Consider the following 15,287-nt stretch of genomic DNA (forward strand, 5'->3'; position numbering starts at 1 on the left):
GAGTCAGAGAGGATGAAAAGTACTGAAAGGGGCAGCTCTCTATAGGTCACCTCATTCCTTTAACTTTGGGGGTTTTTTTAAGGAAATTGCCTGTCCAGATGATGAATCCATCTGGGTATTTATTGCTGACTTTAATAAGGCATCTAGACCTAGCAAGGTAATCTTACTTATTACAGCATGTCATGTTACAACTTATCATCATAATACTGCAACGAAATGTCAGCACTGATGGAATTTTAAGAACAGCTTTTTAACGGATGAAGTGGGTTTGTTCCCTTGGAGTTGGAATGATGCCACCAAAACCCTGGGGACTAGCAGTTTCTAGAGTGCAAGGTGAAAAGTCTTGTCAGCAGTTTCTGCAGAACGCCCTTCCCTTCTTATTAGCAGCTACAGGTGGTTGCAAGGAGGAAACGTGGCACAAATTCCTTCCACTGAATGTACCCCGTGGGCACGTGTGTGCGTTAAAACTCCACGCCAACAGAAGGCTCTGCTGGGCAAAACACTTGCCATGCTCAACTGAACTGCTGCTTCATCTGAGGTTTACAATCCTTCCGTAAGAAGACTCCAGTACAAAACAAGAGAGTCTGCCGCTTTGCTGTAGACAAAGACACATCTGGGATGTGCTCATGAAAGGCAGAGCTGGGGAGTAACTGCAGTTTTCACAGGATTCACTAGGTGGTTGGCATTTGTAGCTGTTACCTATTGACATGCACCCTTTATTCCTTCTTTGCTCTAGTGATTTCTGAGCCATTATAACAGTATGTTTGATAGGTGAGAACAGGACTTACGGTTCTTTCATTAAAATTTCATGTTACTGGAACAACGTACAACAGTTTCAAAAGATGATCACAATCAAACAATGCTAGGGCACGTTTCTAACAAACTCACAAACATGGGAGAGAAAGACTTTTACTAGGGAAGAAGTCAAAGCTAAAAGGAATGTGACCTTTGTTCATTCAAGAGCCAACTGCCAGGGGCTCAGACTGATGCTGCTCTTGCTCTTGTTCCTATTTAAAAGTTCAAAGAAGACAAAGAGGGAAATCTCATAGAAACTGCTGAGGTTTTCAGGGAGCAGATACTGCTGCAATGTTATAGCAGCCTGGGTGTTTTAGCTGAGCATGTAGCTGCGGCCTCTGCTTGCAAAGGACAAATCCATGTGCTTTGTACCTTTCCTGCAAAACTCTGGAGAATGGGAATTGTGCAGGAGCTGTGGTCTGTATCTTCCCACTGATGACTATGAACTCTGTTGCAATCTGTATGAGCTGAGAGTAAAGCATGAGATTTATAACCAAGAAAGAAAGCAGTCCAGCTCTCTGAATATAACCTTTCCAAGAATATGTAGAGCTCTTTCCTTGTCATTATTTATGCCATGAAAGCTTGTGATCATAGAAGTCAAAAAGACTAAGCCACCTGAAAATGTACAGGAAGAGACTGGTGCTGCCTCACAAACATGTAGATTTTAGGGGGCTTTCTCTGCCTCTGGAGACAGGAAATTAGTGGTGAAATAAGGTTTATCTGCAGCAATGGTGTGGATTTTGGCTACATAGGTTGGGGCAACTGTAGACATTCACACCATTTACATGCTGTGTATCTGGAATGACTGTTCTTCGGTTTTAAGAGTAAATGACTTTAAAAGGGGAGGAAAATCAAACCCAAACTATGCAGTTTTGTCTGTCCGCTCTGCTGATAAAAGATTGCCTTCTCTGCTCTGCACCATTTTGTGAGTGCTTGTCTCTTGTTGAAATGCCTCAAGTCACAATCTCCCTTTTCTGATGTTTATTTCCTTTTTATTATTGTTTTAGGGGGAATTTTAAAATGCAATCAGCATCATTTCGACTTTACTCTCTTTGTAATGACTGCAGAAGTCATTACATGTACAGGGAGCAGGGGCACACCAATGCTAGGCTCTTTATCCTTCACTGTTTAAAGCTCCTCTGGTTTAGGGGACTACATCTTTTGTCCTGTTTCAAAATGTCACCAGCAATATCCTGCAAAGTGTCTCTCTTTGCTCTCTGTGGGTTTGTATCTTGTAACCTTGGTGATTTCTTTGAAAGGTTTCTTTAAAGACTTTACACTCTACTTTTGAAAATGGTGCTGAGGAAAAGGAAAAATGCAAATAACTGTGCAGGAGGGAGAAAGTTACAGCAGTGTCATAATAGGATCAAAGTTGCTTCTCACCTTACGAGTTAGTCTTCTTTTTATCTCTCGTTTTTCCTCCTGCTCCTCTTGCTCATTCCGGGCTGTAAAAGATTTACAAAGATCTCAGGCTATGGACTCACCAGGCATGCACAGTTTGCAACAAAACAAGCCTCTCAATCAGTGTATTAATGCTTCAGGACCTCTCTGATGCATAGCATGTTCCTCTGGGGCTGGTGAACTTCCTCAATCCTTAGCTACCACCCTTCTTCACAGACTTCATAAAACGGCTACAGCCTCCTTCCTTTTTCCCTATGTTGGCACCTCTTCATGCATGTCACTTTCTAGAAGAGCCAGGCAGTGAGCCAGCTTTTCAGAAAGCATTATCTCCCTGCTCACAGGCCTGGTGGCCTCAGGGGGTTCAGCTAGGACACAGCTGGCTTCTGCAAGGTCAATGTTTGCAAAAGAAACACGTGCATTTTCTTTTTCGAGCTACAGAATAATTCCTTGCAGATAATGGGGAAAAAAGAATAGGGGTGCCAGGCAAAAATCTTCAACTTCCCATGACTTGAGTAGAGCAAGGAGAGAGTGTCCTTCCATCATAAGCCTTCACAGCATAAAAGCACATCCCTGGGAAATTCAAGATTAAGCCAAAAGATGACATATAAGTTCTTACCAGAGCACACCTCAACCATTACCCCCTAAGAGGGCAGTAACACTTGCATGCATTAATTCTTCAACTTAGGAGCATGCTCTCATGCATGTCTTTGCACTGAGCTTTACTAGAAGTCACTAAAACCTCAAGTTTCTAGGTGCTCAGCTCCTTAGTCAGTTGGGATATTTTCACTACTTCAGTGATGGCTGAACTGCTCCTTATTCCAAACACACTTGTGCTTAAGAGACAAGAGTAAACACAACTGATCAGCTTTCCTGGCAAGTACCCTGTGACCCTGGTGTGATCCAGTTTTCTCTTAGATGGGACTAGCTCAGGCAGGAATAATTCTGCAGGAGAATCCATGGACCTCAAAGGCCAGTTTGGGATAGATGACTTGCTTTAAATTGTCCAATTTTGGACTGAATGGAACGAAGGGGCAATTTCATGCACCTTTAACAGCGGGGCAGCCATGACTTCTACAGCCACAACAGCACAGAGCAGTATGTGCACAAACTGAGTCAAACCAAAAAAATAACATAAGGAGGCCCTAACCCAGTGCAAGTCTGCCCACAGTAGAGGAGACACAACATTTCAAACGAATGCATTTAAAACAGGGGTTTTCTCCACACCAAAATAAAAGCTAAGGTTCAGAGACCACAGAAGTCTCTGCGCAGGTTAAGCCGACTAGGCTGGAAGCCAAGTTTCTTGCTGCTAAGGACAGTAGTGCTGACAAGTCTATCACAACAGCTCACTGACTTCAGCAGGGTTTGGCAATCCCCACTGAAGTGCAGAGATGTTTTACAATATAATTCTGATCTTTAAATGTCATTTTAACAAAAATAGTGCTTACATTTTCAGGAGGAAGGAAACTGATACTGGAGTAAAAAGAATAGATGATGTCAGAGAGTCATAAATGGCTTTTTAAATGATAACTGGAATATATTTGCACCAATGTATCTCTCCTCTTTCAATGTTTCCTGTCCTTGCTGGGCTGGATTCTCTTCTAGCAATTACCCACTTTCAGAAACAGTCACTCCTAAGTCCTTGTATGATTAACCAGAGACACAGCGCTAAACAGAGCCCCCGCAGGGTCAGGGTAGAACTGCAAGCAGCCAAGGAGTTATGTACAAAACTTATTTTATGACTATGCATTTTTTCACTTGGCATATGATGTCTTTTTCACTTCTCAGCTCACCCACCCACCTTGAGAGAGAGCCAGGCAAGCTGAAGACCACAGTCAGGTAAAAGCCAGAAATCAGGGATACATTCTCCTCCAAAACCAGAAAGTGACTTTGTGTAAATTTAATGAAGTTACATCAGTCCTGTGAAGCTACAAAACTGTTGCTTTATCTTGTGTGTTCAGAAGATGCTTTGTGTTCCTAGACCTGTGTGAGGGTGGGTGTGGATGTGATTTTCAGGCCTTATTTCTGTGCCAGTGTGAAATGTCCCCTGGTACAGTCTGAGACTCTCAGAGACGCTTAACCATTATTTTGGTGAGGAAATTAGGCCAGCCCAAATGTGCCAGGCTGACAACTGAACTATTTGTATCCATCTGTGAAGTGGCGAGGGGGTGGTTTGCGAGGGGGACTGAGACATCCTTCCTCAGAAACTTGGCCAGCAAATATTAACTGCAAAAACCCTACTCTGCACACTAACCTTGCAGGTCTGGACTCCTCTCACCCACATGCTTTTGACTTAAATAAGTCAGTGATTTGGGTGTACCTCAGTGAAGGATTCTTCAATGTCCCTGTTCTCTGTTTTTTTTATTGTGATTGCTGTAATCTTACTGTGGCTACCAGCAAGTAGTAGAGCTTATGCAATGGATACTTTGCCACTGTAAGCCAATAAAGATGATCATCTCATAATTACAGCAGCAGTATGGAGCTAGGAAGCAATCACTTCCTCTATGAAGACTGGCTGTCCAGCCCCATTTTGCCCTCAGAATGAGCAGCAATATGGTTACACATGTAACATCATGGTACCAGACATGCCATTCTCATCCAGGAGATTTCAGCTTTAACTGCAGAGAAAATTCTCATTAGGCTACTTGGGAGCTTGCTGGGGTTTGGGGTTTTTTGTGTGTGTGCTCTGAATTAGGATTTTGCAAACTGCTTGACCTACTTATGCAGAGATTTCACTCTTTTCGTTACAGCTTCCTACGTCTCCATCATATTTATTATAATGCTCCGATATCTTTATTAAAATTCTCCTTCTTGGAAGTGTAGGGGAAAGACACAAAGTGGTGTACAAACCAGACTGTATTTACTTGTTGAAGGGTGGAGCATTTTTATGCTTTCTTTTTTACACCACTTTGGGTTTTGTTCCTTTCCCACTGTGCTTGACCAGAAGTTAGGATGCTTTGGAAATACCACATTGCTTTTTCCTGTAATTGCACAATTGTTTCTCTGCCATGACACACATGTTTGGGGGCAGATCAGTGCTTAGGAAGCAAGCTACAAAAATTCCCAAGTTCTGGATTTAGGATAATCTTTTCAAACACATCCATGTAATTTCAGAGCTTTCACTCAAAAAAGAAAAGGTCATGTGATTTGGGGTAATTCCTTAGAAATGTAGAACATCTTCAGGTTGCTACATGACTGCTGTGCTCAGCAATGTGACCTTTACATAGCTCTGCAAGGCACCCAGTGTTGGAGATGCTGCCTCTCTGCTGCTGCCGGTCCGAACACTGATGCCAAAGCAGCTGCCTGAGACCCCCACCTCCCCCTAGCCACCTTCATTAGTGTCAGGGTGGTGTTTACAGGTCATGCACCAGTGCCAGGTTGTGCACGACACGTTTGTATGTAAGTCCTAGGATGACAACATGAGCTGCCCAGAGCTGTCCCTTCTTGCTGGAGCCTGGCATCAGTCACGTTGCAGGTTTCCCCACCTCCAACTGTTCTACCACCCCAGAGTGAGACACCCACAGCTGTGTGCACCATCTACTTCCACAGGTTCTGCCCCTGACATCCTCCAGCAGCCATTCATGGGAGTTAGGAGTAGGTGGCAAAAGCCCAGCTCTCAAAAGGGGGCTGGCCCCAAGCAAATGGCTTTTCTGACAGCTGCAGGCTCACCCACACTGCTTTGTTGTCCAGTCTTTTCTCCTCTTTGGACTGACAGTGGTGCCTTTTTCTGTGTCTGCCACGTGTAATAACATGAACAGATGAAAAAACTCTGCTAAGTGTTAACATTGTCATCACTGTGCTAAGAATTTGATTTTGAAGTATTTAATCAATTCTGCTAATTTTCAGAGAACTTTACTTCTGCTGTCACATTTTTGTGGTTCTGTACAATGCAGCTGTTTGAACAACAATAAATCATGGACCTGACCTACCTAAGGAGACATCATGGATAAGGTACCATCTAGGAATATACTTTTTTCTCTAGTAATTGTTTTACATTTCCCTGGAATGATGCATTTACTAACTTAGAAAGGAAAGAACTTGTTTCTTTTGTTTTCAGTTTCCAAAGTAACAACAGGATGATTTAGGAGGTTGATTTTTAATATATTCAAACCACTTCAGTGAGGAGAGAAACTGTCCTTTTCCCCCCGTTCATTCAATAGGTTACAAGACCCGTGCTCAGTCCTGTTTCCCTTAAAGCTGGTGGCAATGTCTCTACTACCTTAACTCAGTTCTAAACATTAAATGGTATTTTGTCCCTTTAAGATACAATTTTGCATTTTGAGGATCTAGCAGCAAGTTTTGGACTGATTTAAAGGAAGGGTTTTAGGGGAACACTTCAGGGAAGAATCTCAAGTCACCCTGATTTATTTTTTTTAATTGAATAAAGGCCCCACCTAGTCTAGATCATGGTGAGGACTTTTAGGAAAACTAATCAAGCCTGCCTTAGCATCTTTACTAACAACAGGATGCTTGTCTGGGTAGGAGTTGTGTGAAGGCTTTTCAGAACAACTGCCCCTCTGTTTGGAATAGGACTTGGAAAAGAGAATTTCCCCCCCCAGATTGTTCATTCTTGTGAATTTACCGAGTCTGATTTTAAAGACCTGCTTTCTGCAGTTCTGGATGTTCTGCAGACTTGCATGCTTATTTGCATTTATGATGTGCTTCATTATTATTAATGATGCACGGACAGAATAGTGGGTGCTTTACAGAACTCACCCAGTGCACGTCTAAATTAACCCAAACTAGCTGGCTTCAGGTTAAATGTCAGCAGCATCAGGACTTACGTTTCAGGATGTTCCTCTGCTCCAATTCTTCAGCAGTTGGCCTCTGGCTCAGTCGTCTGCGAAAAAAGTCCAGGATCAGTTTTTGGACCATATCACATTCTCCTCAGTTCTCTGTCATGAAGAGTTATTTTGGGGTGTGAAAGGCAGAGCAGAAAGCACTGATACTGCTCCATTATGTACTTGGTACGGCTGGACCATGCGTGACACAGACCATGCTTTGCTTTCGCAGTTTCCTCTGTTTTCAACTCACGAAAGACAAAATATGTTATGTCATCTTAGGCATGACTCTCCCACCCCTACCCCAGGCAGAGCTGCTGAAAGCTAAGCTACACAGATGTCTCCACTTAATTTCCTTCCTCCCATGCCTGCTTCCTGACTCACGCAAGTATTTCTAGCTAGGACCCAGCTAACCCTCTCACTGCCCTCTCGCCAGCCTCCAGAATGTGCCCCATTTGTTCAAACAGTGTTTGAATACACAGTCCACAGAAAAAACAAGGGATAGTTTGGCAGCACTGAGGGCAGAACAATAGCTGCTCTCCTCCTCCTCCTCCTCTTGTGAGTTTTATTGAATCTGTTGAAGAATCAGTGTGACCCGCTAGTCGATTTGTATGTAACAGGGTCATAAAAATGCAATCTAATTACAAATGGGGACCCTGAGCATACACAAGTTCTGAATATTCAAAATACAAAGCAAGGGAGAGATGCACAAAGGGGTCTTTGGAAAACAAAGTAAACCAGGGAGATGACATCAGAAATCAGCACTGTTGGGCCTCCTCATACTCTCATCCGAGTCAATGGGAGTTTTGTCAATGATGCCAGTGACAGGACAGAGGCCCCTCTTCCTTCAGATGTGGTCATTCAGAGATGCTCCCAAATTGGAGGCCCCAGCCTATGCCAGTTGGATCATCGATTTTCCTGTGAAGGACTGGGTACTGATGGGGGACATGATATGAACACTGGCTGCATGGCTGCATGTTCTGCAATGGAATACTTCCCCCAGGCATGAGGCACAAAAGCGCATAGAAATGGGGCTGGCTATGCAAGGCTGGATGAGAGACATCTGACAACAGCTCAGAATGCAGGGGCTGAGCCACTACTCAGAGATCACAAGCACACAGAATCACAGAAAGAGGTTGGAAAAGACGCTCGGGATCACCAAGTCCAACCGATAACCCCACTCTACAAGGTTCACCCCTAAACCATATGCCCAAGCACCACATCCAAACCACCTTTAAACACATCCAGGGTTGGTGACTCAACCACCTCCCTGGGCAGCACATTCCAATGCCTGACCACTCTTTCTGTGAAAAATGGTTTCCTTATGTCCAATCTAAACCTACCCAGTTGCACCTCGAGGCCATTCCCTCTTGTTCTATCATTAATTACCTGTGAGAAAAGACCAGCACCAGCCTCTCCACAACATCCTTTCAGGCAGATGGACACACATGCCCAGCCTTCTCCACAGCCAGGAGGTCATGTGTGCGCCAGTTCAATACCCCTACATCCCACACTGTCCATAGTGCACAGGGCCCATGGGGTGGGTAGGAGCCCACCCCCTACACCAGCTGTATGAGGGCAGAAGCACTATAGGCACCTGATTTTACAGAGCCTGAAGATTTCCACCAGCTGAGGTGATACCAGTTGTATGTCCTTTGGGGCCACTTTACACCAAGAAAACTAAGCAGCAGGACATGGCCCTGTTCCAGTGGAAAATTTGGAGTCACTAGCTCTGATCTTTCTCATGGAAGACTGAACATGTATTATCTCACTGGAAAAGTGTTGAAGGGGACAGAAACTCATCCTTAATTCAGAAGTAAAGAATGTCTGCAACTTTGAAGAGAGAAAGTGCTATTCAGGTACTTGCTATTGCCATCTTTGAAATACAGTAGCTGTAAGACTATGAAGCAATTAAAACTACATATTTTTAGCAGCATATGAGAATTAAAAAGTTGCCACTCATAGCTCCACCATGTGTGACTGCAGAAGCTGAGTTAGACAATGTTTTTAATCCCATGCACCAGGATGCTTTCCAAGAGGATGCATGAGAGGGATGCTAAGGACAGACCCAGCCATATAGTGTGCAGCTGCATCTGTAGAAATACACATGACACAACATGTAAAAGGAGAAATTAGTGTGAAGAGAATGACCCCAGAAAGGCCCTCCCCTTTCCAAGAAAACAGGGACCGAAGGGCTCAGCTAACAGTTGTATCAAGAAAGGCTCCTACCGGAGCATTTCTAACACAATAGCAGAAGTTGTATCTATCTACATAGTGATTTACAAAAAGGACTAAGTCTTCCATGTGTTTACTGGGTACCTGCCATGAAATAAATGCATTTAAACAAAGCTTTCACTTCCCTGTGTCATTGCTTCCAAACAAATGAATAGAGGTATATACCCTGGCGTCACATGCCCTCTGTGCTACCGTGCTGCTCAGAGACCTACAGACTTTGGGATTCTTCCCCATGCAGTTTGGTAGGGTCCCCTGTGAAAGCCAGACAAGAATACCCATTGAGAGTTGAATTATTTTTTGGATCCCATAATCCACCTTTTTCAGGCTGCAGAGTGCTCCTGCGTAAATGACCACCACCATTTTTGAGCGGTGCACTTAAATGGCTGAAAAAGCTGTGACACTTCTGATAGCTTCAGATCTCCAGACTGGATCTATCCGCTTCATGGGTTGTTGATCTCTTCTGGACTCTTACAAACCAAAGAATATTTAATAGGAAGACTTAGGCAGTAGGGAAAAATAAAGTACCCTTGCACTGGAGCAAATTAATGACTAGTCCTTCCAGTGCAAGCAGTTAAGTATAGCTGGAGGATGAAGAAGGTAATGAGTAGAAGCTATGGAGGTTCCTGGCCTCCAGTACCAGTGTCTGTTTTCATCTCCATGAACTGCTATTACACCCTCATTCCTATTATGCCCTTTGTCACACTGAGTCTGTTCCTGCTCCTCATTGTGAGTCCCTCCTAGATGAATTTATCAATCACAGAATCACCAAGGTTGGAAGAACTCACACAAGCAAGCCCTTTCTTTCCAAGCTCTCAAAATTCTCTTTTCTTCATCTCTTCCTCTTTCATTTCATGTAACTTCTGCTGATCTTTAGACTTTTCAAACAACTTCACCAGCTTCTCAGAACAGTGTCATTTAAGTTCTTTTATTATGCCTCTTAACATCTAGGTTTGCCAGATGTTGAACAGCTGTTAACATTACCATCTGAGTATCCTGATACTCATTACAGATCCTGTAAATCAAGAAACTTAAGCAGCTATTCCTTTGTTACAATGGCTGCAAAGATACAGGTTTTTTCAAACCATGTTTCATACCATCTCCAGAGCACCATTCGCATCTTGGTACACACCAGGCATGATACCTCCCAGCTTCTTCCTTCCCTCCTGTGCTGGCCCAAATAAAAAAATATTAATGATGCCCACCTGTCTTGCAGAGGCTGATGATTTCAGTAGTTTGATAGCAGGATTGCTGCTGTGCTTTATTTCATTTAACACACAGGGCCTGCACGAGGCTGTCAAGAGGCCAGAGGTCAGGAAACAAGGGTCTCATTAGCAGCACAATCAGAACAAACAGGAGAAAATGGAGGTGAGGAAGGCAGCTGGTGCAACAGCAAAGAATGCATCTGCTTATGAGACTGTAAGAACTGAATGGGATGTGTGGTGCTTCTGTTGATCAGAAAGGTAATTATGGCTGTTTAAGGAAGCTGTACAAATCTTCATACCAAGGCATGGACAAAACAGGCCTTAAACCCCAGCAACCTTTAATAGCACTTTCTGTATCTAAAAATCTCGTGTGTGCACATGCTTGACCTTTGTTATGCCATTCATGCAGTTTTGCACTAAGCATCAGGCAGTCAAGGGGAAAGGAAAGTTTGTTTTGTGTAATTTGTGCTTGGCACTGTTTATACTTCACGTGTTTTTGCAACAAATAGCAAAAACTGTTGATAGCAGTTCCTCAAATACACTGACAAATGTTTGCCTACAAAGAAAGCCTTCCTAAGATTTATGATGACATGAAGAAATCCTTGCTAGGATTTCACTGAAAAAAATAATATCCAAACAATATTGTCACTGAAAAATAAAAGTTTGCTCACATTCACAAAGATAAACCTGACAGCAAGCCAATTCTCTGAATTAATTCCCTGCATGAGCAAAACGTACCACACTCCTTGTGCAAGAGCTGAGCATCTCCTTTTAAGGACAGTGTGGTGGGATTTTTTTGTTTCTTTGTTGATGTGTTTTTGTTGTCGTTTTTTGTTTCGTTCGTTACTTAGCCCTGGGCTGTGCATGTCATGGTGGGTAGTAGAAGTTTGGAGGCAGGAGGGACAACCCTGCAAAATCCATTACTGTAGACCTAAAATGCTGGCTGATGGGGGTGCAATCTCTTTGGGGAGCCAGAGGAAAGGCAGGCAACATTTTCTCTGATGGATCACACTGTTTGGAGCCTGCCTAGCAAAATAAGAACTTGGAATGGGAAGTTTCTGCTCTATGCAGAAATGTCCTGCAGGAACAATAAAAGGCAAAACTGGCTGTACATCTCCCAGAGCACTACAAAACACTTAAATGAAGAGCCCACATAAAGATGCTTACTCTGCTCTGCAGTGTGATCATACCCAGAGGGCTCTTGGGACAGTGGCCAACTAGTTGTGGGACTGAGGGTCAGGATTCTTGCAGCCCTTTTGTCTGGTAGTACCTTTGAAGCAAAGCAGCTCCTGGCTGCCTGGGCTGTCCATGACTATGAGTCATGGGTTCTCTCTCCTTCATCTCTTGTTTCACTGTGGATGACCTCTGAGAAAGAACCAGTTAATGCCATCCAGCTTGCTATTTTGTGACCAGGACAGTGCTGGATATGTTTTCTGGGTATCAGGAATTCATCATTGCCTCTGCCCAGAGGACAAGAAAATTTAAGATCTTAGTATGGGGTAATCTGTAAGTATAATGACTGGATATAGTACAAAGCTTACTGGAAAATGATGCCACATATACTTCCCAAGCTTATTAACTCTGAAGGTTTGCAGATACAAGAGTCAAAACCCAGCAGCTGGACCCAGTGCTGGACTGGTGACATCTGGTGTGCATGACTTAAGGGCAGTACTGATGGGCAAACAGATCACAGGTGGTCACAACAAGGCACACAGCAGTATGGTGAGATGTTCAGAACACCACCAAAACATCTCTGAGCCCAGTCACGCTCACACAGCTCTTACTAATGACTGAAGTCATCCTGATGTAAAATGACTTCTGAGCACAGTGGGGCATAAACTCTGGAGCAGGTCCTGAATTTATTCTGTAGATGCAAATCTTTTTTATTCAGTCGCAACTGGATTTTCACCAGCCAGGTTCTGAGAGGAGTAAATATGAGCTGGGCATGTGAGAAGCAGCTGCTGCAAAGAGCTACTTGCCACATTGCTCTTTAGTTGGCATAAATGAGCACAACTGAAGCCAGCAGAACTGCACTGATTTACATCAGCTATATAATTTGACACGAGGAAAATTCAATGGGAGTAGAGAGTCTTACTGTTGCTTAATTTAGCTTGCCTTTCCCAATAATGATGCTGATAGCAAAGCAATATCGATGAAGTATAGGCTACCAGGGGCTCTTTGCACTCCTGTGCCAAGCTCAGAAAAATAGAAAAGAAAAATGGAAGAGAAGAAAATCTTGTATTTGCTTCTGCCCATTAACTATTAGCAGAGGGCACTATGCAATGAGCAAAATATACTGGTAACCCTGGAGGTTCACCTTCTCTGGAGAATCATCCCAGATATTGCCAGCTAGACTTTAGAGTCCACAGAGAGCTATCTTTCTCCTAACAAGATTTATGAAATGGGATTACAGTTTTATCAAGGAGTGAATAAATGGAAGGAGTATTAAATAGAAAATCCCTACACAAAGAAGCAAATGTAAGAGTTTTACACCATTAAAATTCCTTTACTAGACTCCATTAAGATGTTGGCTAATTTGCAGGATACATTATCTCTTCCTTTAAGCTCTCTTTCCTGGGTGACAAGTCTCCCGGTATCAGACATGATAATATGTCTTATAACTCCTTTTCCTGAGAAATTAAGGCAATAAAGCTATAAGGAGTGCTTGCCACGAGTCAGTTACCATGTAATGACTGCTCTCCACCTCCCTTTTGATTTTAAGCATTCAGCCCTTGGGAGATGGTCATGTTTCTGCAGCTATAAAGAAGCTTGTGGCAATGACTTCAGCAGGCAAAGCAGGCAGAGACACTGTTCATCCCTTTGCAAATCTTAGAATCAAAGAAGGGTTCCAGTTGGAAGGGACCTTTGCAACTCATCTAGTTCAAAATCTCTGCAGTAAGCAGGGACATCTTCAACCAGATCAGGTTGCTCAGAGCCCTGTCCAACCTGACCTAGAATGTTTCGTGGGATGGGGCATCTACCACCTCTCTGAGCAACCTGTGTCAGTGCTCTGCTACTCTCATGGGGGAAGCAACAATAGGACAGATTTTAAATGAGAGGTACTTAAACAGTTTGGGTAGGAAGGGTAGGAAGTAGTTGCTTTCGGTGAAAATGTAAGAACTCCTAAGTATCAGTTGAAGACCAAGTACTTTCTGACTGAGCCAAATGGCAAGGTACTCCTGCTGCCTCAGCATCTCAGTTTGCTTCCTGGACTGCGCTGCCTGGTCCAGGAGAGCAACAATGGTCCCGTGTCCTGAAGGAGAGCAGCAGTGCTTCTGCTCAGCAGTTTTCCTCATGCACCGCATTAAATATACCACAAGAAATACACAGCAGTCTGGCACGTGAGCCAACTAAGTACCCGTTCCCAGAAAACATCTGCAGTCATATATCCAGCTGGGCTCTGCAGGAAAATCAGATTTTCAACTGAAATTATTCAGATTTTAATTTCAGCTCTAAGCAGTCTTTTACTACCCCTAACATTATGCTTGTCCCAGATTTGGTTTTGTATTGAGAAAGAGCTTTAATATAAACTTCAGTGCTCCGCCTAGTCTAGATTGTGGTGAGGGCTTTTAGGAAAGCTAATCAGCAAATTTTCTGCTTGCTCAAGCATCTGTGGGCAGTGAAAAATATAACCAAGCAGGCCCTTTGTTTAAAGTGCTAAACCTGACCGATTTGTTTTCTCCTTCTTTAGCCTGTGTGAATCCACTTTTGACTCACAGCTCGAAGTATACAATCATTTCTGTTTCGTCTGACTCAGCGATTGAGTTATTATGATTTTTATTTACTCTTGGGAGACTCACAAGCTCCCCAAGAAAGCACAGGCTGCCCAGATTAGGTCTCCTGGGGAAAGAGAATCATACCCAAAATGTAGATTTTGAGTTCATTATGTCTGCATAAAGTAAAAGCTGGCATAATCTTGGTCCATGAACTCTGTGTCTTGTGAAAAGGAATAAGGGAATGACTAGAGAGTCCCATGACTGAGTAGAAACGGTGTGAATAATGACATACTCAAGTCACCAATCCTTCATTAGACCACCATCTCACAGTGCAGACACCTGCATTTTCCCAAGTATTCCTTAATTTCTTATTCTTATGCCAGGTCCTGCACTTGGGTCATCACAACCCCATGCAGTGCTACAGGCTTGGAGAAGAGTGGCTTGAAAGCTGCCTGGTGGAAAAGGACCTGGGAGTGTTGATCAACAGCTGGCTGAACATCAGCCAGCAGTGCTTGGGTTCAGCTTTGGGCCCCTCACTACACAAAAGCCAATGAGTTACTGGAGTGGGTCCAGAGAAGGGAAACAAAGCTGGTGAAGGGTCTAGAGAACAAGTCTTGTGAGGAGCAGCTGAGGGGACTGGGGTTGTTTAGCCTGGAGAAATGGAGGCTGAAAGGAGACCTCACTTTTTACAACTAACTGAAAGGAGATTGTATCAAGGTGGGTGTTGGTCACTTCTCCTCAGTAACGAGCGACAGGACAGGAGGAAATGGCCTCAAGTTGCACCAGAGGAGGTTTAGGTTAACCTTCCTCGCTGAAGGAGGCTCCCCAGGATAGTTGTTGAATCCCCATTCCTGGAGGTATGAGAGAGGCAGAGATATGGTACTAAGGGACATGGTTTAGCACCAAACTTGGTAGAGTTAGATAGTGGTTAGACTTTGTTTTAAAGGTTTTTTCCCACTTAATTGATTCCATGATTTTTCCCCCTACATATAAAGCCAAGTAGCATTAGATACAAATTGAGATTTCAGCCCCCTTTTCAATAACACTAACTGCAAAATGCCTACTGACACTGCAAGACGGCACAAGCTCACGTCTGACACCCAAAGCTCTAAAATGGGGCCTCCTCTGTGCCATTACTGTATTGTTTCATTAACATCAAA

The 15,287-nt window shown here is 43.5% G+C and overlaps 1 protein-coding gene across 8 annotated transcripts in view; it reads right to left on the minus strand.

Annotated features, from left to right (window-relative positions):
* Positions 1–15,287, minus strand: part of PHACTR1 (phosphatase and actin regulator 1) — a 346,438-nt gene that overhangs the window by 10,507 nt on the left and 320,644 nt on the right. For all 8 annotated transcript variants that reach the window (XM_054164428.1, XM_054164427.1, XM_054164431.1 and 5 more), the window contains 2 exons: positions 6,978–7,033; positions 2,179–2,240 (listed from right to left, as the gene is read on the minus strand). In XM_054164428.1, coding sequence (XP_054020403.1) covers positions 2,179–2,240; positions 6,978–7,033 — 118 coding nt within the window. The remainder of the gene's footprint in view (positions 1–2,178; positions 2,241–6,977; positions 7,034–15,287) is intronic.

This window comes from Dryobates pubescens, chromosome 9 (genome assembly GCF_014839835.1).
Source record: "Dryobates pubescens isolate bDryPub1 chromosome 9, bDryPub1.pri, whole genome shotgun sequence".
In the NCBI taxonomy this organism is placed as follows: Eukaryota; Metazoa; Chordata; class Aves; order Piciformes; family Picidae; genus Dryobates; species Dryobates pubescens.